This window comes from Anopheles ziemanni, chromosome 3 (genome assembly GCF_943734765.1).
Source record: "Anopheles ziemanni chromosome 3, idAnoZiCoDA_A2_x.2, whole genome shotgun sequence".
NCBI lineage: Eukaryota > Metazoa > Arthropoda > Insecta > Diptera > Culicidae > Anopheles > Anopheles ziemanni.
In genome coordinates this window covers 39,462,081-39,484,328 of record NC_080706.1, presented here as the reverse complement: position 1 = coordinate 39,484,328, position 22,248 = coordinate 39,462,081, and the positions used below count along the sequence as shown (strand labels likewise).

Here is a 22,248-nt window from a genome sequence, read left to right as displayed (position 1 = left end):
TTTTATTGAATTTTTCAATATTTATGCTGCCAATACTTTTGATGATGCCACGTGATTTTAATGATGTTTTTTAGTTATAATATATATATTTTTTAGTTCAGCTAGGAAGTGTTTTGGGGTAAACCACAATTAATTCTGTGGTTAAACTATCTCCTGGTAGCGGCCGAACAGGAGGCAAATAGTAGCACATTTAGATAGGGGATAGAGAAAAGGGAAAATTATTCATTGCAGTGTTTAGATACCTGTTTTGTATTTATAAATTTAGAATTTCGTGATTGTGAAGAACACGTCTTACGCCATTTACATTTTTCACTATTTTCGTTCCTGGACACGCAAAAAAACACCCGGTCGGTCGTTCATCTTTTCAATTTTTTCTCAATTTTTATTTTAATTAAAAAAACTAAGTGTATTTATACTTTTATGTATCAATAATAGTAATTACAAATATTCTCGCCGTCGTTATATAATTTGTTTTGTTTTTTTTTTCTTGACGCGGTTTGTTTTTCGTTTTCCTCCATTTGACCCCGCACATACCCCAGCAATCTACTAATCCCGTGCAGACCACCTTGGTTGCCTTGTTTTTGTCTTGTTTTTTTTGTGTGATTTTCATCTGTTCAGTTTGACCATAGTGATTGTGAGTGTGGGTACGTCTACTTTTATTTGTTCTTCGTTTTTTCTCTCTTCACCTTGGCCGTAGCATTTCCTCCCGTATTTCTTCATCAGTCGCTCGCTCCTTTTTGCTATGACACACCAGCTGTCCTGTCACATTAGAAGAAGTCCTTTCCTTCCTCACACCGACTATGCTGCTGTTCGTCCCAAGTGTGTTGTTTGCAGGTGTTTTTGAGTTCGTTTATATGATTTTTCTGTGTTCTGGTTCGTTCAGCGCGTATACTATACACATAGACTTATAGGCTTAGAAACTATTACACTTTACCGTCTAATTCACATTTCCCACTAATCTTTTATGCATACCCTCTTCATGGTTTCGTGCGCTTCTGATAGCACTTTTGCATCTCTCTGCGCTTGTATATCGCCCCGGTAAGACATTTCCATGTTAGTCGCCTATTCATCCACAATACAGACCTCTGTTGCTACCTTGTTTCGTAGTTCCGTTACTGTGTTTTGTTCAGATTGGGTTTTTCTTCATGTTTTATGCTTCACACATACTTTCCTACAAAGTGTGTTTTGTTTTCCTAATAATTTATCGGAACAATTATGTTGCTTCAATTTGCTCCTCTGTTTTTGTTTTCTTTAACTAATATGTTGTTCAATCCGGCTTTTAAATTACCTATTGCCACACCCTCAAGATCAGCTGCGGTGCGACCATTGTCCATTGGATAGATGGCGGCCACGATTATCATCCGCCATTAAAACATGCCATGGATAGTGATTTCCTTGTGACTCCTTCCCCCACACACTCCTTTCCTGCGGTGAGGTGGTGGTTTATGAGTGTTGCGGATGATTTGCGGGTTCGTTTCAATTACTTTCTCCACGCATTCTGCAGTTCACTGAAATTATAGAATGTCGATCGGCATCTTATAGATTCACATACGCTCCGAATTACATCCAGTGTAGTTTCACCGCACAAGCGCACAAACAGCTGGGGGTAGTCGAGGATTAGAATAACATTCCATCACCCCTATTAACCCCATCCCGAAGGGGTAAAGATGGTTGCCCCTGTGCTTTACTTGAAGCTTTACTTGTCACTTTTTTATCGTCCTTTTTGTTTTAGTTTTGTCCTACAAGGTATCCTATGCACATTGGGGGAGGATTTTTTAATTATTTACTATATCCTATGTCACCATGCTGTGTTCTAGTAGAAGGGTAAGGGGGAGCGTGTTAAGTTATTCTTATACTACTACATCTATTTGCCGATATTGTTTTCGCATTTGACTCTTTACGGTTCTACAGACCGTTTCTTCTCATCCATCGATCGATCGATCTTTGCAACACACGAACAATGGAGAAGGAAGCAACAGTATAGCAACTCGTCCCAGCGTTTCGATCTTAAATAGTACATCTTTTAAATGGGGCATATGCTTTGTATGTCGTCCCGAATGTTGCTAAACTTTGTCCTTGGTTTTGTGGGAGTGATTGTATTCCTGAAGTGTTCTTTTGTTTTCTCTTTTCTTGCCTGTCCTTCCATCGATCGTCCTAAGACAACGATTGTTAAGTGTAACTCTGTCCAGACAAACTCTAGTTTGTTTTTTTACATGTGTTTCCCCTATCCTTCTCTTCCCGTACGTTTTCTAGCAGGACAGAGCGCACGGTTATCCCGACTAATATATATTCACATTGTGTCTAAGCAACTACCCACCTTTCTATCTTTAGTTTTTTTCCCATTAACACCCCATATTCGGTCACTATCACTAATCACTTGCCTATCCTGCTCGCTTAACATTCGCTAATCATGGTTGTGTCTGGTTAATGCTTGAAGTCCCCCCCCTTTCCATCTTTATTTCGGTTTGTTCAAAAAACCCAAAAACACTGACAGGAAAGGGACCGTGTTAATCGTATAAATTAATAGCTATTCCCGCATGGTTTCTGGTTGTTTTAGGGAGAAGTAAACAAGCTTACTGTAAAATAAAACTATACATAATTTATACTCCCACATTTCACACGAAATGACAGTCGGGCTCTCTTTCTGAGGACAAACTGAACCATAATATCAGAGTCCCAGTCGTTGGTAGCGAGTAAAAAACGCAAACTTTCATTCCCACCATTTGGGCATAGGAGGGGCATTAGACTGTTGGATTTGTTCTTGTTTTGTTGTTTGTTTTTTTCTGTCTACGTTTACGATAAACCTTAACTTTATCTTTACAACACATCCCATCATCCCTTTACATTTTACACAAGCATCTTTCGTTGCTCTTAGTGTTTTTTTTTGTGTTTTGTTTTTACTGAATTACAACCCTACTTTACAACGTACTACACACAAAGCAGCAACACGACCGTCCACAAGCAGACCACTTTCGTCCACCACCATATTATCGGGCTCGTTGAGAACACAATAAAAGAACAGGAAACCTATACAAGAAAGATACGTGAAACTATTTCTAAGCTAGTAAGTTTCGAGTTTGCGTAGTCCACGTGGTTCATTCCTCAATTCCAACAAGCTTTGCATTCCTTCACGAATGTGTCTTCCCGTTCGATGTGAGGAGTGTCATCGATCGACGAAAATTGGAAAGGCTTCTGTGGGAAAAAAGAGATTCATTTCTGTTCAACAGTTCCCGCTTGATTCAATCGTGCATCCCATCAAGCGCATATCCCTGCCAGCTTCCGCCGGTGTCGACTGTGTTTTATCAACCCTGCTTTCATTATCCTCTCGAGCAGCGAGAAGGCCGAGGACAAGACAAAAAACAAAAACATGTACACGCATTAGATGTGAAAGAAAGAGCCACCAGAGATACCAGAAACACCTCCACAACTAACATAAGCCGCGTGCGACTCAAAAGCTCACCACAAACTCCTGAGCGAACGGATGATCAAGCTGTGTATTGGAGGGCATTCCTTTCCCTGTCAGCCTTCACCACAACGGCTCCCCACCGGAAGCAAAGTATTAGCAATGGAATGTGTTTCTTTTGTGTTTGCTCTATGCACCGTGCTACAAAAGCAAGATTTTCCTCGACCCAAACCGTTTGCTGCTCAGTTCCGTTTTTCCCAGTGCATCCTTCTATTCATGCCCACACACACACACACACACACACACACACACACACACAAACACACACGCGCTCACGCATTCCCAGTCCCTTAACGGGAGATTTAAAAAGTTTGAACTACACTAATTTAACACATTTTCTTATTTTCCTGTGACTATTAGCTACTAGCAGCGGTTCCCGGTTTTCCATCAATCGATAACATTGATGCATCCTTATGGAAGTGTGTCCTCTGTTTTGATCTAGTTTTGTTTTGTTGTCCTACGTGCTATATATACAATACGCCATTCATTTTGTTCATTATCGACTTTTTTTTTCTATCCAATTTCCTCGAGTCTGTTTTCCCCCCGCTCTACTATTTAGCTACAAGCTACTACCGACCGACTTTCCGGTTTCGTCTCTTTTCGTGAAGGTTTTTCTGTGTGAGTACTCCCTCTCTTGGAGCCCAATTTCAACCGGGTCGTGTGTCTACACCCGTATACGCAGATACTGGAGCGGGCCCAACCTGGGTCAAACACCGTGTCTACGCTAACCCTTGATCCGACGGCTCCCCACATTTACCCTGCATTGGTGGTGTAATACTTTCACAAGCGTTGTACACAGGACGAGTCCTGTCTTTAATCGTCCGTTCACTTTCGTCCTTTCACCCTTCATCCCTTCGATTGGGCGACAACACAACGATCACTTTCTTACAACAAATGAACATCATTGGTTCAAGATGGTAATAATGTGCGAGACGCCTCTCGCGTGACGATGTCAAGGAACGGCCAAAAGTGCTGGAGTTGTACCCTCTTTGCCAGCTCTAACACGGGGCTCAAACAGTATGGAACCTTGTCTATTGGATGATCTTGAAATATGCATTCGGCTGCGACGCGATCATTCCCCCTGGTCAACCCATCTATAAATACACACAGCAGCACATACACACATCCACCCACGTACCCACACACGCACACACACACTCACATGTTTATGCAACACGGTAGTGCAAAAGCAACTAAACCAAATTTCTACAAATCCTTTTACATTTATACCACTTCTTCACCACAATACAAGCACTTCAGTTTACTTCTTATGCCACTTTTTTCAAAACGCTGTTTCCTGAAAACAAAATTATGATCGTGTGTATGCGTGCGTGTATCAGTGAGCGCATGTGTGTATGTTTCCCTAACGAATGGAACAGCATTTTCTGTTTCTCTCTCTATGTTGCTATCTTAAGTTTGTTTGCATTAAGATTAACTATACAACTTCTGCTGCTTCTGCTTTTCCAGCAACAAATTACTCTCCAAATCACGGAAAACGTTTCCTTGCATCTTGGTTGTTTTGAGTTCCACTTTTTCTATTGAAGTGTTTCGTCCGCGTTTGGTTGTTCTGTTTATTTCTACAATTCATACTTGGGTTTTGTCGTTCTTCATTTTGCTACGATTTATATATATACTCGTATATATGTATATAAATATCTACTATACTTCCTACGTATCTATATATGCACGCCCAACCCTGTACCAACGGAAACGGTAACCGCTCCTCCCTTGCTCCTCTTGCTGCTCAGGACACCACCTTCCGCTTGAGACGAACCATGGTAGTAGAGCTCGACGGAGGATCACCTTCAACGTCGTCGATGTCGTCGTCGTCGGAGTCGTGCAGCAGTTGAAGACTTTTTCTCCCCCTCTTCTTTCTCCACTACGATGAAGCTGTTATCGGGTGCTGGGAGGGTTGTTGAGTAGGTGGCGGAGTGGCGGCGGGTACCGACGCGGATGGACTGGTCTGGACTACGTTGCCACCACTGATCATATTGTTGCTGTTGTGAGCTGCACTGCTTATGCTGTTGTTGGTGGTGGTGGCCGACGCTGTAGGAGCGGTCGAGGGTGATGTGGGGGAACTAGTAGGGGTGCAGTTTTCCGCCACCCCGCCACAGGAAGATGAATCGTCATTCGTTGCGGTCGGAGGAGGAGGAGAAGAATTCGAGTTAAGCGTTGTTGCGGCACCGGAGGGTGATTTGCCTTGCTCGGCGGAGGTCCGTTCACTTGTGGCTGCTGACGTCGTGGACGTAGCACCCGGAGCGGTTGGTGTCGAGGGTGAGGCGAAGTCTTCGCTCGATGCCGAGGAACCACCGCCGTTCGACATCACTCCGGCCGCATTCCCGCCGTTCGGGGTGGCACAGGGTGACGATGGGCCGTTCGTTGTTGGCACCTTCGAGTCGAGCATCACAGACACACTACCACCGCCGACGCCGCCGCCGCCGCTTCCCTTTGCCTCTATCACAGACGATGATGCCGCAGTAGCGCAGGACGAGGAGGTTGTCGAACCACCACCAGCTCCAGCTGTCGCTGTAGTGGTCACAGACGATGGGGGTTTGTTCAGTTCGATTTCCATCGTCGTCAGTGGACCGGTCCCCCGGGAGCACTGGTAGAGCACGCGGGAGATGATGAGCGCCACCTGCTGGTCCAGGATGTGACTCATCACCAGCCCCAGCAGTCGCTGCTCCTGCTGCATGAAAAGCGGCCGGTTGTCGGGGTGTTTGGCGAGGTGCAGTAACGTGCCGGCCGCCCGCCGAAGCATGTCCAAGCTGGTGCCCATCGAGTCGGGGTTATCGCGCAGGAAGTTGATTCCGTGCTGGTTGGCCACGCCGAGCGCGGACTGTTCGGCTTGCTCGATGAACGCCACCAGGTAGGACACGCACGGGGACTGCATTGCGACCGTGCGGGCCATCGAACTGTCGGCCGCGGCGAGATAGTGCAGTAGGTTGACCGAAAACTCGCGCAACACCTGGTCCTCGTTCTTGCACAGGTGGCGCGTCAGCACGGAGCAGAGCTTTTCGAGCCGCGAGAACGGTGGCGTCGCTATCACCAGGTCCACGTTGGCGTCCGTCACGCACAGCTTGCACAGGGCCTCGAGGGCCAACCGCTGCGGCGATAGGACTGCGTTCGGGCCGAGCGTCGGGAACGGATCCTGCCCGTGGGCCGACGGACAAACGGCCCAGTGCAGCAACCCATCGAGGATTGGGCGCGAGATCGGCTCGTCGAAGCGCGACAAATCCAGCTGGCCGGAAATGTTCGCCGTCGCCACCAGGAGATTCTCGCGGATCTGCACCAAGAAGTCCCACCACCATTCGTGCTCGCCCTGCAAGCTACTGCACGAGTCGGAGAAGTCGGCGTCCTCCTCGCGGTCATAGTTGCGCGTCTTCTTCGTGCGCATCGGGTGTTCGTGGTTGAGCAGCAACAGCTTCCCGAGGATCGCCAGAAAGCGGGACGATTTCGAGAACTCCGTCTCGTTGTTGGGCAGGAAGGAGAGGTTGCGCAGGATGTTCGAGATGGCCACACAGCGCCGGGCCAGCGCATCCTGACCCTCCGTCACCAGGAAGAGGCTTGCTTCGTCGCGCGTGTAACATTCGTCCTCGTAGTCGCTCATGCGGCGTCGTTTCAACACCTTCGCCGGATCCCGAACACTTTCGGCAACATCAAAGCATTTGGTCACCGGATGCAACGATGATTCAAGCTCCTCCTCTACGGCCACTTCCGTCGGAACAGCGCTCGCAGCATGTTCGTTTCTTTCCTCCTCATCGACATCCATCCTTTCCTCGCTGGCACCATCGGTTTCCTCCTTCCTCTCGTTCGTCAACGCTTCGAATTTCGTAGGACCCTTCTCCTTCGGGGTGGCCACCTTCGTCGCATCACTGTTCCTCCGCACCCCGGCCTTCTTCTCTACACCCGCACCTTCTTGCGGCCCGTTCGATAAACTCGTGCTTTTCTCCAGCTCCATATCGATCTCGCGGCAATCGGCATCAATCGGCGTGCTTCCTGGAGTTCCTCCCGCCTCGATGCCCTCCATAGCCGTTGCGCCCTCATCACCCTCATCCTCCTCTCCTTCTCCGTCCTCCACGTGATGGTGGTCACGCTCGCCTCGCGGCGTGGCAACTTTTCGTCGCTTTCCGATGCAGTTCTTGACGATCGCTTTTTCACTACCCTCACTACCCTTTTCCACCAGCGGTGTCGAGCTGTCCTCTTCTTCGCCACTTTCGCCGTTCATGAGACGCGCCACATGGTGGTCTTTGCGGGTGCGAAGTGAAGGAGGTGCCGCCGTCACGGAGGATGGATCCTCTTTTCTTCGCTTTGCTGGCGTCGCAGCACTATTTTCGAGGCCTTCCTGCTCCTCCTGCTTTATCACCGCAGGCTCCGGAAGTTTCGATGCCGATTCCTCCTTCGGCACGTCAGCATCCGGCTCCTTCTTCACACTCGGCGCCGGGTTAGCCTCCAAGGAGGATCCAGTGGGGGAGGAGGCACCCTTTGGTTCGTCCTCTTGTCGCACCGATGATGGCTCATGGTCTTCACACTCGTTCCTACTCGTGCACTTGATACTGTTGTTATTGTTCATGTTACTGTTGTTATTGTTGTTGTGCTTTGTGCCGTTGCTAGCAGACGCTCCTATCCTCGCGGCGGCGGCAGCGGCGTACTTTTTGCTCGTCTTGATGTACCTCGCGAATGGAATGTTGACAAACTCCGCCCGGAACGTGTCCATAATGTAGTCGTGCGGGTCCGGATCGGTGTGCCCCGCCGTCCACGGGTCCCCGCCGACCTCCGTATCGCGCTGGTACTGATAATCGGCCGCCCGATCCCAGTCGCGCCGATGGTTCAACACGAACACGTCGTCCTCGGCGGGATGTATCTTCACCGGACGACCCTTGCGGGACGCCATCGTGTAGTTGGCGGTTGCGGTCAGTATCACGGTGCGCTCGTCCGGGTTCGGCGGGTTTTTTACCGCACCCAGATCGAGCTCTTCTTCCTCCTCACCAACCTCCACCTCACCAACGGAGCCTCGGCGTTTCGAGATGCGACGCGAGTAGCATTGGGCAGTTCGTCGTCGCTCCACCACCTTGGGCGGTGTGCTTTTCGCCTTCGAGCCCTCGACGACGGTGCCGTTGAAGTTGACAGCGCTTGGTGGAAGGCCGTTTTCGAGCTTCTCCTGCTTTACCACCGTCGTTGTCGTGGTGGATGCAGTGGTCGTCATCGTTGTCATCGTTGTAGTAGTTGTCGTATCTTGGAGTTTGATCGTCGTTTCGGTGGTCATCATTGTGGCCGTAATTTCAACCGACGAACCATCCGTAATGGCTTGCCGATCGTTATCATCGCCTTCCGATTCCGCTATCAATGCCTGCTGCTGCGGCTGCTGCTCGTCGCCCTCAGGCCCGAACCGGTTGATACCGCCCTTCTTCTTTCCACTCTCGAACATGTCGCACAAGCTCTTCTGGAAGTGATCCAGCAGCAGGTTCAACAGGCCCGGCATGTGCGCTAGCCCAAAGAACGCCACCGACGAATCGTCGAACAGCAGAATGTTCAGCACGTCCAAAGCCCACGTGCTCTCAACGAGCAGTCCCGACCGAAGCGCCATAAATATCCGCCACGCGTCCGTCTGCCCGATGTCCAACTTGGTGATGCGCTTGCGCCGGTACAGGACCGGCGTGGTCGCCTCGACGCTGTCCGTCGGGAACACGATGTCCCGCTTCGGTTGCGCAGCATTTCCGCTCGGTTGGAAGGCGGGAGCCGCGCCTCCCGCGCATCCCATCTGTCCTTGCGGTGTTTGCACCTGCTGTGGCTGAGGTTTCACGCCGACCACTGGCGAAGCACTCGATACCGGCACCCCACCTCCCGGTGGAACAACACCTGTTACGGGCGGTACGGTGCTACTTTGCACACCCCCGGCTGCTGAGGGAACCCCGGCAGGTCCACCGGGGGTAGGGACAACCGTACCGGTTGCCGTTGCTTGGCCCGGGGGCCCTCCAACGCCCGGCGGTTGCTGAGGCGCGTTGATGTTGGAGGTCGGAGGCATACCCGGCATCGCACCAGGTGGAGTAGGGATGCCTCCCGGTCCGGAAGCTGCCATCGGTGGATATGGTTTGCCTCCTCGCAACGGTGGCCTTAGAGGTGAATTTTGCGACGTCGGAGGCATTTGATTCCATGGCGGCTGCTGTCCCTGGCACAGAAAAAAAAAGTATTTATTTATTCTCGTAATTAAGGAATCAGGTTTAATCTAAATGCTTCGGGTTTATTGGTTGCTCACCAACTGACTAACGTATTCAACGTGTGCTTCTTTTATATGTATCTATCCAGACTACTTCGATTTCTCGCCCTCTCAATCCGATATTCCGATTTTCTTCATCAAACGTTTAAATTGTGTCGAATTGCATTTCTTCATTTATTTTTAAAAATTTTTTACAAAGTTATCTTCTTACGACAAATCCTGTGAAATGCCAGGTACTTTGTGCTTCCTTTCACTGCACCTCAGCCGGTTACCCTCCATGGCTCATTAAATACATCGCTGTTGCAGTTGCTTCACACCACATCGATTTAGGCATCGAAGCATCAATCGTCATAGTTCTGACTTTTTCCATAAATGTGCGATTGAAATGCTCAGCCACTCGGTTCTGCTGAACCATATTTACGAACTTGAACCACAGTCAGCTTCGTCATTTTTGGTCCCAACGTTTTGTGCGGTAACAAGTGCTTTATACTCCTGGAACTTTTCAAATACTTCCGATTTCTTCTTTCATGGATGAGGTCGGCGCGAATTGTGTTTTATCAACAATAAACGACACATAGTACGCCGTGTTCCATTGATTCTTGGCACTGCTAACCCTTTTCACAAGTGTCGCAAGATTCAGTTTGGCCTGGTGAAGACGCGATCAAATCTATCATGGGTTGAAGCTACGTGCCATTGCAGATATCGGCTCATTGGCTGCGTAGCTCCTGCTATACCGCGCAGTTTGTAGCAAATGGTTGGATCCTGAGCTTAATTGAGGCATTTGTTTGTAATGAGTAATTTGTTAAGAAGATGATGTGCATCGATTGCACAATTTAATAGCTTAACTATTAACATCACTTTGCCTTTCTCTCGAAGATTTTCTACTGTGTCAAGCCCTAGTACGACGTAGGAACACCACACAACCGGATCGGACTAGACTGATAAAGTGTTTAAACATAAAGGATTGTTGAATTCGCACGACATCTTACAAACTACATCGAAAGTCCTGTTCGCTCTACTAATCATATCGTCATAGTGATGTCAAAAAAAAAACATCCAGATCGAGAGCTCATCGTCCAATGGGACACCGGGATCACAAATTCTATCAGTACGGTGCATTATTAAGCCATTTATGAATACAAGGTCTTACCTGCTGATGGGTCGGATAAGGTGGTTGCTGCTGATTCGGTGGGTAGCGGTTAACATCCGCAGCCGCTCCCCACTGGTTCGGCGCACCAGGAGGCGCCCCTGGTGGACCACCCGCACCCGGACCACCCGGTGGTCCGCTTGGTCGAGGTCCATTGTGTGTCCACTGTTGCCCGGGACTCTGCGGTGGATACTGACCACGGTACTGTCCGCCAGGGCCCGGTTGCCAACCGCCGGCTACAAAAGTGACGAGAAGTACCAAATTAGTTGGAGATGAACTCTTAAATTAGGGCATGTCCGGCGGGGAATACTTACGGTACATCTGGGGTCGCTGGTAGGGTGCGTACGGTTGTTGGCTCTTTTCGAAGTCCGGATGGCGCCGGGGCTGGTTTGGCTGAGGGTAGGGAAGAGGCTTAAAGCACATTTACGCGCAAAGGTGAATAATGTTGTTTGAATAAATCAGGCATAAGAAACAATAAATTTCATTAACAAATCTCTCTCCTCCTCTTTAATCTAAATCTCTGCCCTAAGTTTTATCTTGAGACCACTTCAAAGCAAACCAAAACCTTTTTTTTTTCATGAGAATATTTTCTCTTCTCTTATTGTTTGATATTTGAATATTATTTTTAACAAGTTTATGTAAAGCAAAATGGAAGCTTAACTCAATTATAATAAAATACATTCTTGAACAATAATATCATGAGCATGAGAATTTTTCAATTACGGAGTTTGGTAATTAATATTCAGATTTATAAATCTGAAAGACTCTTTGTTCCTATTGCTTATTTTATAAATGAAATAAAATTGAACCGTAATCTTCTAAAAGAGATTAAAAAGACGTTTTATGACAAATCAAAAAGTTACGTTTGGTGAGATCATTACCTGTTCCTGCTGCTGACGATAGTAATCAGCAGGTGACTGCGGCGGCTGCCCGGTCGGAGTTGGATAACCTCCGGGGGTGGATCCTTGTTGTCCTGCCGGTTGTTGCTGCGTGGGAGGCGGTTGTTGCTGCGGCTGCTGCGACGGCGGAACTCCGCCGACAGGACCGGGCACCTGTCCGGGCACTGCATTCGGTTGCCCCGGAACAGGTGGCGTCCCGGGCGGTGGTACTCCCGATCCGGGTGCACCGGCGCCGGCACCGCCAGTGGGTTGCTGATGCTGCTGCTGCGGAGGCTGTGGCGGATAGGGACGCTGCTGCGGTGGTGGAGGATATGGTGCACCGCCGTACCCTCGGTAGGGATCGGCCGGTGTCGGTGGAGTGCCTCCGGTCCCACTCGCCGAGGATGGTGGTGTGCCTCTGTAAGGAGATCTGTCCATTAGGTTAATGCAATTGGTTTCCTTTTCAGTGTTTGTGACGAATCGGAGGAATCGCAACACAGCACGCGAAGAGCTTTCGGTTACTGTAGCGGCACTGCCCTTTTACACACGGGGAACACACCACACACGGACAGAGTCTACACACAACACTCGTAAAATTCAACAACGCATTCTTACCCTTCTCCTGCTTCAGGTGGAACGTACGGTGGATAGAGAGGTCGATTCGTCGGCGGGTACTGGCCCTGCTGACCGGGTGGTGGCGGATACTGGCCGGGTGGTGCACCTCCAGCTGGACCGTACTGGTCCGGGGCTCCATACTGCCCGTAGCCACCAGGCTGTCCTGGGTAAGGTCCGCCTATGGACGAGGAGAAAATCACAAAATCAGCTACCTGGTCTAGTGTTTTGTGTATGATGCTTATTTTTCACAAACATTCGCTGCTATGGAATGAATGATATCTTAATGATATAAGATGAGATGTAGAAAAAAAACTAAACACACACAACTATAATGTTAGTATTTAAAACGAAAACGAAATCGGTTGGTGGGACCTACAAAGGTTAGTAGAACAGTAAACTATATGGTGCATTGAAGCGGAATAGTGGTCGAGGGGGAGGTGAAAGATGTGAAGGGAATGTGCCATTACCTTGAGGACGTGAAACCGGTGGATAAGGAGCGCCCTGCTGATACGGGGGTCTCTGGGGACCCACGGGATCATCAAAGGGATTGCTCACGCTAATGTTATCACCAGAGGCAGGCGGTGCCGAACCTGTGTACGATTGGTTAGAACGAAATGAATGGGAAACATGAAAATCACACGACCAGTAACGCGGGGGCACGAAGAAGACGGTCCGAGTGGACGAACGAACGAGGGTAAAGGTGCTTTTTTACGTGGTGTGAGGCTAATCTCGGTGCGGTGTATGTACATTTGGCGGGCTTAAATTTAATGAGAGTCTCCTCTTTGCGCTAGACACTATTACAACGTTTAAGTTAATAAAGTGTGGTGAGAAAAAATAGGAACTCGTTTAAACATGTTTTCATGTTCCATTTCAATTTCAGCAAACTTTATTCGTTAGAAGAAAGTCGGCCCATCGTTTAGTAGTTGATGTTAAAAAAATTATTAGATCACTTATCTGCTCAATGCGCAAGTACAAATGATAATAACAAGAGATTTAGTTTACAAGTAACAAGAGGTAATTATACTGTACTGTTGTAGACATTCATTTTTAATATCAAATTAACCACAGTTACAAATTGAATATTTGAACAAAGCAATTTTGTTTAGAAAGGGCTGATTATTCAATTGGCTTCGAATTGAATTGACTTTCTCACATTGGGTATTAACATAATGGCTCAAAACTAAGCTAATGAAAATCTCATTTTGGACTTGTTCCTCTACACCCAACTTAAAGATGTTTTGCTTACGATAAGAATTGATCAAGATATTTGGATCTTTTTTGTAACTGTAAAAAGAATTGAGTTGAAGATCTCCTCCAATGAATAATAAAAAGTTATCTGACTAGTTTGACTTTCTACTAACGAATGAAATTGTCTGTGAAAAGCTTTGTGTACTAAGCGTTGTTCTTCACTCTCAAGCATGTTTTAACAGGTAAAATTGTTTGAATTGTATTACCTCTTCGACAAATTTCGGTGCAACATAAATTTCTATCCATTTTAATTTATTGGTCTTAAGTAAATTTTTACAAGAGAAAGGATCTCAAAGCCAATGTGGAGAAACTCCATAAGAGTTGACTCCTTTCCACATAATCCAGGTCACACATGTGTTAGTGTCCAATGATCCCATGTTGCTCATGAGGTTCCACTTACCCGGATGTGGCGATTGGGTGCCGCTCTGCTGCGAGGGTGGTCGTTGCTGGGGCTGTGGTGGTTGCTGCGGACCGGCACCGGTTTGGGCACCGGTTGCGGCGGCTCCCGGCGGTCCTTGTTGCTGTTGCTGTTGCTGTTGTACGTAATCCGGCGTGGAACCCGGAGGATACCCACTGCCCGGATAAGGACCGTAGCCATCCATCGAGGCACTGCTGCTGCCGGGCGCAGGAAATGAGTCCTGTGAGTTGGACGATCCTACAAGAGATAGCATAAAGTTAAACCAAAATCAATCAGAGGGTCCGAAAGATCGTTTCACTCGGTTCTTGTGTGCCCGAAAGCACTTACCTGGCGAAGGAACTGACGTCGTTTTGGCGGACTTTTTCTTCGAGCCCGCCTCCACCTGCGCAATGATCGGGCCCGGATCGATGCCACCCCGATCGAACTTGCACTCGAACGGTAGCAAGTTTTTCGTGTAGTGTTTCCGGAGCGTGTACGCCGCACTACTGCTCGCCCCGATCCCTAGCATGCCCGCGATGTCCTTCCACGTTTTGCTCTTGGTAACCTTCAGTGATTTAGGAGGCGCATCGTGCGGACGCAACGAAGATGAGTTAATTGAGGAAGGGGGAAAGGGGAGGGAAGAAAAGAAAGAAAAAACACACACAAACGCCCACGTTGTACGCTAAACCATTCTCGACTAATCAACAGCTGCCTCACGGGTTAGAGTTGGAGGGTGGGTTAGGTTGTTGGGGGATCGGACAGGTCAGGACTGCTTAGCAACTCACCTTACACACCTCAACAAAACCGCCTCGCTCCTGCACATACACGTACAGCTTGTACAGATCCAACGGTGTCTTCGATATCGTCGGGCACGCCGTTATGGGCGTCCGCCGCTCATCCATGTACGCCAACAGCTTGTCCAGGAAGACGCGCCGCTCCGGTTTGTCGTCCATCTCGTACAGTTTGTTCAGGCTATCCGATTTCTGCTGGTAGTAGCGAACGCAAGAGAAAATACGCCGGTTAGTAACAGTGTCAATCGATAGTGGCAATTGTGTTATGAGCAAAAGAAATTAGATTTTTTTATTCAGTTAAACCCAAGAAAAACAAAAACTGAAAAACGTTGCCATGTATGAAATAGTGAATAAAATTTTAAAAAATGCGAACAGCTAGCTATAAACAAAAGAGAAGAAACAAAAGAGATAAGGAAAAACTGAGGTGCACTTAACTGTAAGAAAGTTAATTAGTTAGTATAAGGTATCAACATGTCCATGCATTGGTTAGCTTCGAGTTAATTAAATTACACACAAGACGAAGTCAATTGTTAACACATCATAAAAGAACAAAAAAAAAACAATGTTAAAAATAATAAACTCATGCAATGATTACTATTGATAAGAAGCAAACTTCTTTCTACTGATTACTTATTCAACTATTTTAATCTTAGATATTAAGATTAAAGAATTAAATCAATTAATAAATTTTTTAACATCCTAAACTTTGAAAAAACAATAGGCAGAAAACACGTAAAATCTATTTAAAACGTTAATTTGCACTAAAATTGTCTTAAAAAAGTAAAATCATCACATTAAATCGATGGGAGTTAACGTTTCGATGCAAGGAAATAACGCTCAAAAAAAAAGGTGCAGATGAATTAATTAAGTTTTAAAAAAATGTAATGACCAAGCATTCACCAGAAGAAAAACAAACAACACCATCATAAAAATGCAATAGCAGTAAGCTTGCTTCAGTAATGAACGATATTAACCTTAGTTGATCTAAAAGGAGTCTCCGGCGTGGGAGGAACGTGACTGTTAAATACCTGCGAATTAGAGAAAGGACAAGAAAAACAATCGAAAGGGGAACGGGTTCAGTAAATGCTCTTTAGCGGTAATTATTTGCTTGAGTTGATTCAGTTTGCAGTTGATTGGAACACTGTTGCTTCCAATCACACTTACATACACATACACACGGACCAGAGGGATCTACAGTGATTTACGGTATGCAAGGGAGGAAAAGACAGGTTCGTTTGATTGGTTCAAAATGGACACGTAAATCCATCCCGGGTGTATCGTGTGTTTTATGTTTTTGAACGTGTTGATGTATGTTTAAACGAACGGAATAAGACACAACTTAATCATAACCTCAACTCAAGACACTAGCATCCGACAGCAAGAAACACAACAACGAAAACAAAAACTCCTGTCAAAGTCGTATGACGAATTTGATTTGGAAACCAAAGGAGAGTGAATATTTCTCGAAAAAAAAGCCACATCATTAGACTCGATCCAAAATGGTTAAGCACAACACAAACAATAGTAGCAAAGAATGAAAGTAACGGAAATGTTTTCAAGGCAAAGAAATTAGAACACAGTAATCTGTAAAAATGACTACACAAAAACACATAAAGTTACATAATCTACACAAATTGCAACTGAACAGCTAATTTAAGAAAACATATAAAGCTTGTTTTATGTGTTAGGTGTTTGGTTTGTGTAGCGGTGGATGTACGCCCAAAATCAGCAGATGGTGTTCACAGACAATTCTTTTTGATGTTTAAAAGTTTGAAACTTTGTTCGACCAATCACTTGCGATTTTCGTGAACACCATGAAACACTGCTTGCGCAAAAGGATTCTATTGAATGGGCAAGGAAAGGTAGGATGTGACCATCATTCGATCCATGGGTATGGGGAACGCAGAAGGAAAGGCAGCCAAGGCAAGGGTCAGTGAAAGGTGGAAACGAGCTCATTTAGACGGGGGTGGGAAAAGGTGGTAGAGAGAAGGTAGAGAAAGAACTGGAGGAGGTGGTTGTTGTATATAAATATGCGCAAAAAAGAAAACCGATTGTACATCTACGTTTCTACTACGACTGGCTACGAGCGAGGGTCGACGCGTCATCATCGTCGTCGCCGTGGTCGGTACGAGGACGTGTGAACGCGACGGCGACGTATAGGAGGAGTAGGAGTACCAGTACGCAACAAGGGCCGCAGCGGCAGCGGCTGTCGCTGCCGCGGCCGACGACGATGTGCCGTCGCACGACTGCACGACACCGGAAGACGCCGCAGCAGCAGCCGCAGCCGCCAGGGAAGAAGAGACCGTGGACGATGACGACGAACGGGAACAGGAAGGAGTGACAGAGGCGCCACCGCCAGCAGTGACCGGTTGGGTGACATTCGACGTCGATGGTGGTGTAGTTCCACCATCGGATCGATGCGAAAAAGAAGCAGAAGGATAGTGTTGCCGATAGAACAGGCGATGGTAAGGGTAGGAATGTTCTGTCTGCTGGAATGGATTGCCATATAGCTGATGGTGGTGAGGATGCTGGAGCTGGACTGGCCGTACGCGGGACATAGCGGAAAAGTATCCACCGGAACCGTCAACCCGATCGACTGCACCGCCACTACTGCGACGGCTGTCAGCGGGGACATGAAAAAGGTCACTGCTGGCAATGGCGGCGCTAGCAGCACCACCGAGCATATTGTCACTTCTGCTCCGTCCAAAACGGGGCGCTTGATTTCGCTGAGCTTGTTGATGGTCTTCGAGCGACACGTCAACACCGGCAGCTGCTAGCGTCGTGGTGGCACGGGTTGACGGAATAAAGGAATGGACAATCGTAACGTCATCGTCCTCGGACGCTTCCCGTTCGTGCTGCGACTGTTGCGACCGTGACGTCGTCGTCGTCGGGCACGCGGACAAGTTGCTGTCGGTGACGTTGCTGTCGTTGCTGTGCTGGTGCATGCTGATGATGCTGCTGCTGCTGCTGGCGCAGTGCTCCAGCTGGCGGCGATCCCGGCCGTCACCGGGCTTGCTGTTGAGGCTGTGTGACTTGACGAGCTTGGCGGTGGCAGCGTCTTCTGCTTGCGTTACTATACTCACTGGACTAGCTGGCGTCCGGGGCCAGGACGTCGGGGACGAGTTGAGCTCGAAGTCTTCGTGCGCGTTGTGCGGCCCGGGCGACGCGTTCGACGACGACGACGGTGTGTTGGTGCTCGTCAGATGGCTTTGGTTGTAGTGATCGTTTTTCCGCGATTTCGGCGTCGAGCACGTCGGATCTTCACCGGAAGCTGTAGGGATGGGATACGACAACAAAAAACAAATGTTACATTATTGACAATTAGCGGTCAGACTCTAGGAAGGGTATGGAGCAGTTCTACTTGCCTACTGAGGTATTGGATAAGGTACTCTGCTGACTCGCTTCGTCGAGTGGAGCGCCATCAGGTCCCGTTGTAACGAGTGAGGTAACTGGGTGATGATGATGATGGTGGTGATGATGCGGTGGACCTCCTCCAACGCCCGCATTCGCCACACCATTGTCCTGCCCGGCGCCCGCCAGTAGCCCGTGTGGTGGCGGTGCATCTGGATGCGTTCCGGGCGCCCCGTGATGACCCGGATGGGGTCCCGGAGGTCCCTGACCCGGTTGCTGCTGCTGCGGATGATGATGCGGTGACGGGGGAGGTTGCTGCTGCTGCTGCGATGGTGGTGGCTGTTGATGTGGCGATGGTGGCGGACCGTCCTGCGACGGGTGGTGACTGCTGCCGCCGACGCCAGGAGCGACACTGTTCGGTCCAACCGCTTGCGGCGATTGACTGGGTGGCGTGCCAGCCGGCGGTGGAGGTCCCATGCTACTAGAGTTGGGCGGTGGAAGTCCCATCGGTGGGCCCATGTGGTGCGGGGGACCCATCGGCGGATGCATGCCCGGCCCGTTGCCGTATCCCTGGCCGGGTGGCGTCGGACTGGGAGCGCCACTGTACGCGCCCTTGTGCTGCAGGTGTTGCTTCAGGTAGTTCAGTGGCTGTGGTGACCCGCTCTGTGGTGGCGGAGGCCCCTGACCCGGCTGCTGCGACTGTCCCTGGCCCTGGTGAGGCGGTGGCGGCGGCTGATGATGTGGCGGCTGATGATGCGGCGGCTGATGATGAGGTGGCTGATGATGCTGGTGGTGCTGCTGCTGCTGGTGTTGCGCGTGCTGCTGATGTTGCTGCTGCTGTGGCGACTGCGGGTGGACGCCCGGTGGCCCCGGCGGCATTCCCTTGCCCTGCCGTGGTCCGCCGGGAGTCGGAGGTCCTTGCTGGGGGCCCTGCTGACCCCCCTGCTGCTGTACATGATTATTTACATGGCTGGCGCTGCCACTGCCAGGGCCGCCGGCCTGCGTGTGAGGCGGACCCCACGGACTCGGCGGCGGGTACTGATGCGGAGGATACTGGGAGTGAGGTGGCGGTGGTGGCCCTCCTGCGCCCACGTGGTTCGGCATCCGGTGCTGACCGTGCGGGTAACTGCCAGGTGGCGGTGCATGCGGTGGTGGCGGTCCTCCTCCCGGCGGCGGTGGACCTCCGCCGGGGGATTGCGTGCCGGGTGGTGGTGGACCCGGCACCGGAGGCGACGGACCGTACGCGCCAGGATACTGCGGACGCGGCGAGTAACTCGCGGGCGAGTGTGGTGAATACTGCTGCGACTGCTGTGGTGGCGGTGGATAGGGGGACATCTGCTGCGGCCCACCCGGGGGCATACCACCCGGGCCCGGGCCGCCCATCTTGTAGGGGCCGCCGTGCATGTGGGGCGGATGCGGCGGCTGTGTCTGGTAGCCTTGTGCGGCCATCCCTGCGGCCACTGCCGGTCCCGCCTGGGACGTCGGGGGTTGCGTCGAGGCCCCGGACACCGGTGGAAGCTGCTGCTGGGAGGACGCCGACGGAGGTCGGTTGGGCGAGCCGACTCGCGCGTGGTGGTCCGGTGGTGGCGCTTGTGGACCTTGTGATTGATTGCCGTGCACTAGATTGCTATTGCTGCCGCCGTGCTGGTTCGGAGCCTGCTGATTTGGAGCTTGCGAGTGACTACTGGATGGACGAGGCGGCATCGGAACACTTTGCTGGCCTACGAGCGAACGAGAGGAAAATGGTTGAAAATGATTAGAAATTACGATCTTCCAAAAAATATTATTTATAATTGTAGTCAATTTTGCTAAAAGCTTTTGTGCGCCAATTTTATTGAAATCCCAAAATTATCAAAGAGCCTGCCTCTATGAAGTAGGAAAGATTATTTTTTACATACCGAGAATCTCTATTAAAAATTTTTAGCCTGTTTCTATTTACATTTTCATTTTCACAGTTCTTAACTATTACCAAATGAATGTTTATACATTTAATTATTGTATCGAAACTAATTTCAACAAACAAAAATATTTCCAATTGTTAAGGATCTAAGGATTAAGGAAAAATATTTCCAATTCTTAACGATCGAACAAGTCGTTTGATGTTAATACGTTCGAAATTGCACTGCTCGTATAACGAAACGTCTTTCTTAATTCATCATAATATTTTGCGAATTATTATTATTTTTTTTTGAAAGCTAATTTTGAACGATATTGCATTACAAGTGAGGTGTCCTTAAAATTGTCCAACTCAATTTAAATGAAAAATAACATGAAATGTACGAATGTTTGAGAAAACACAATGCATCGATTACAAATCGTGTTCATGGTCAGCATTTCTTAGCATACCTCTTTCTTAAAAATATCTACCTATAATATTAAGTACTTTTTTTTTCATTTTCTCTCGAGTCAACTTCCATTAACATACGAAACATATTTCGACTACAAGTATTTTCTCTAAAATATCTACCGAATGCCCAATTTCTCCGTCAGAAAAACCTAAAATAGCCACCAATACATAACCAATGAAGACTTCGACGGCGTTAGGACTTTGCCATTGCGGGTGGCAAAAGATAACTTCACCGTTTCGTATACCAAAGATTTTACACGCAAACGGTGTTGGGCGCACGTACGCCGGGTGATATCATCTCTCCACGTGCGCCATGACCACAAAACATTATCGAAGCACGTGTGCTCGAGGAGATTCGAATTCCGAACGAAGGCAGAGCGAACCCGCCGACTAGCAGCCGTCGTCGATGCTAACGTCAATGCTCAAAACTAGTGCCAGCGTTGTAGCTGTCGTTTACTTTCTGCGTGGTTTCGACCGCCGGAGAGGGTTAGAAAATGGCACATACATACACGTGCACCTAAAACGACATGTGCGCGACAAAGGATGATCGTTTAAACCTGCTTGCACAAACGAGGTCCGACGCTAGGTCGACGCCGTCAGCTGACTGCATTTTAATGCACCGCACAACGACGACCCCGACGGAGCGCAACACTGACCGACATTCTTGCTATCGATGACGAGCTTTAGGATTGTGGAATATCCATTTCGTCGGAGCAGAAACTCCAATGAGGTACTTCAATCGATGGTGTAGGCCAGACTACTAAAGAAGACATTGTCCTCAATGTTGACTTCAACTTTAATGATCTTTAGGTGCCAGAAGAGATAGCCAAAAAATAATTCCGGGGATCGGATCACGATCTACAAAGTCGTCAGACGATCTACAAAGTAGACGAATATTTAAAAAAAAAAAAAATTTCAACATTTTCAACTTAATTCATCGGTTTTGACATTCAACTCAATTTATTCAAATCATTCAGACTTTTGATTTTTATTTATATATCAACAAAACCACGAGCTTTCCAAGGCGAAAAATTGCAGTTTGGAGAATAATGAGTGGTTAAATAAACTAGTTGTAAAAAATAACATTTAAATGATAATTTTCAAAATTGCCAAACAAGCAATTGTCAAACAAAATTGGCAAATTAACAAATAATTGAATACTATATAACTATGGAAATAAGCTTCTTTCGTTTATTTTTTTTCTATAACACTGCTGTTCAAAAAAGTTAAATGCTACCTTTATTCCTGGAGCATTTTCCTATACCTAACCACTAAACATTCTTATGCCGTGGAGTTATCTTGAAATGTTTACTGTTGAAATGGAAAAAGCGTGTTGTGCATTATGAATCTTTAGGGGAGATTGATGAATTCTTCATTTGTTAACTTTTTGAACTTTATTTTTCTGTTCTTTCAACATTCATGAATCTTTGGGATTGATGAATTGCTCATTTAAAGATATATGACTCTCAAAATCGAAGCTAAAAATAATTTAGATTCATGAACCTGAATCAGAATTACTCAACTCCAGTATATTTGTAAACTTTTCGAGACTTTGGTCGACCGTTTGGGTTTACGGCGCTGAACTTACCTACTGCCGGTGACATAGAGCGTGACCCGCTGCCGGAACCGGTTGGCGACGGCGTTGGCCTCATGCCCTGAGACGACGACGAAGAGGAGGAGTTGGGCGTGCCGGGTGCACCGTGGATGCCGCCAGCGCCTGCTGAATTTCCTGCACCGCCACTGCCGCCACTGCCGCCCGCCGTACTGTCATTACTGTTCTGGCCCGTCGAGTCCTAC

The 22,248-nt window shown here is 48.2% G+C and overlaps 1 protein-coding gene across 1 annotated transcript in view; it reads right to left on the bottom strand.

The window, feature by feature from the left end:
• Nucleotides 1–4,947: 4,947 nt before the first annotated feature.
• The window catches only part of LOC131284708 (trithorax group protein osa-like), a 153,345-nt gene continuing 136,044 nt past the window's right edge, over nt 4,948–22,248 (bottom strand). Inside the window, exons 6-20 of the mRNA XM_058313571.1 lie at nt 22,040–22,244; nt 18,119–19,825; nt 17,837–18,024; nt 15,728–15,781; nt 14,748–14,948; nt 14,311–14,527; nt 13,966–14,220; nt 12,785–12,907; nt 12,318–12,495; nt 11,706–12,132; nt 11,139–11,235; nt 10,828–11,060; nt 9,353–9,629; nt 7,511–9,319; nt 4,948–7,459 (exon numbers count right to left, since the gene is read on the bottom strand). Coding sequence (XP_058169554.1) covers nt 5,343–7,459; nt 7,511–9,319; nt 9,353–9,629; nt 10,828–11,060; nt 11,139–11,235; nt 11,706–12,132; nt 12,318–12,495; nt 12,785–12,907; nt 13,966–14,220; nt 14,311–14,527; nt 14,748–14,948; nt 15,728–15,781; nt 17,837–18,024; nt 18,119–19,825; nt 22,040–22,244 — 8,088 coding nt within the window. The 3' untranslated portion in view covers nt 4,948–5,342. The remainder of the gene's footprint in view (nt 7,460–7,510; nt 9,320–9,352; nt 9,630–10,827; nt 11,061–11,138; nt 11,236–11,705; nt 12,133–12,317; nt 12,496–12,784; nt 12,908–13,965; nt 14,221–14,310; nt 14,528–14,747; nt 14,949–15,727; nt 15,782–17,836; nt 18,025–18,118; nt 19,826–22,039; nt 22,245–22,248) is intronic.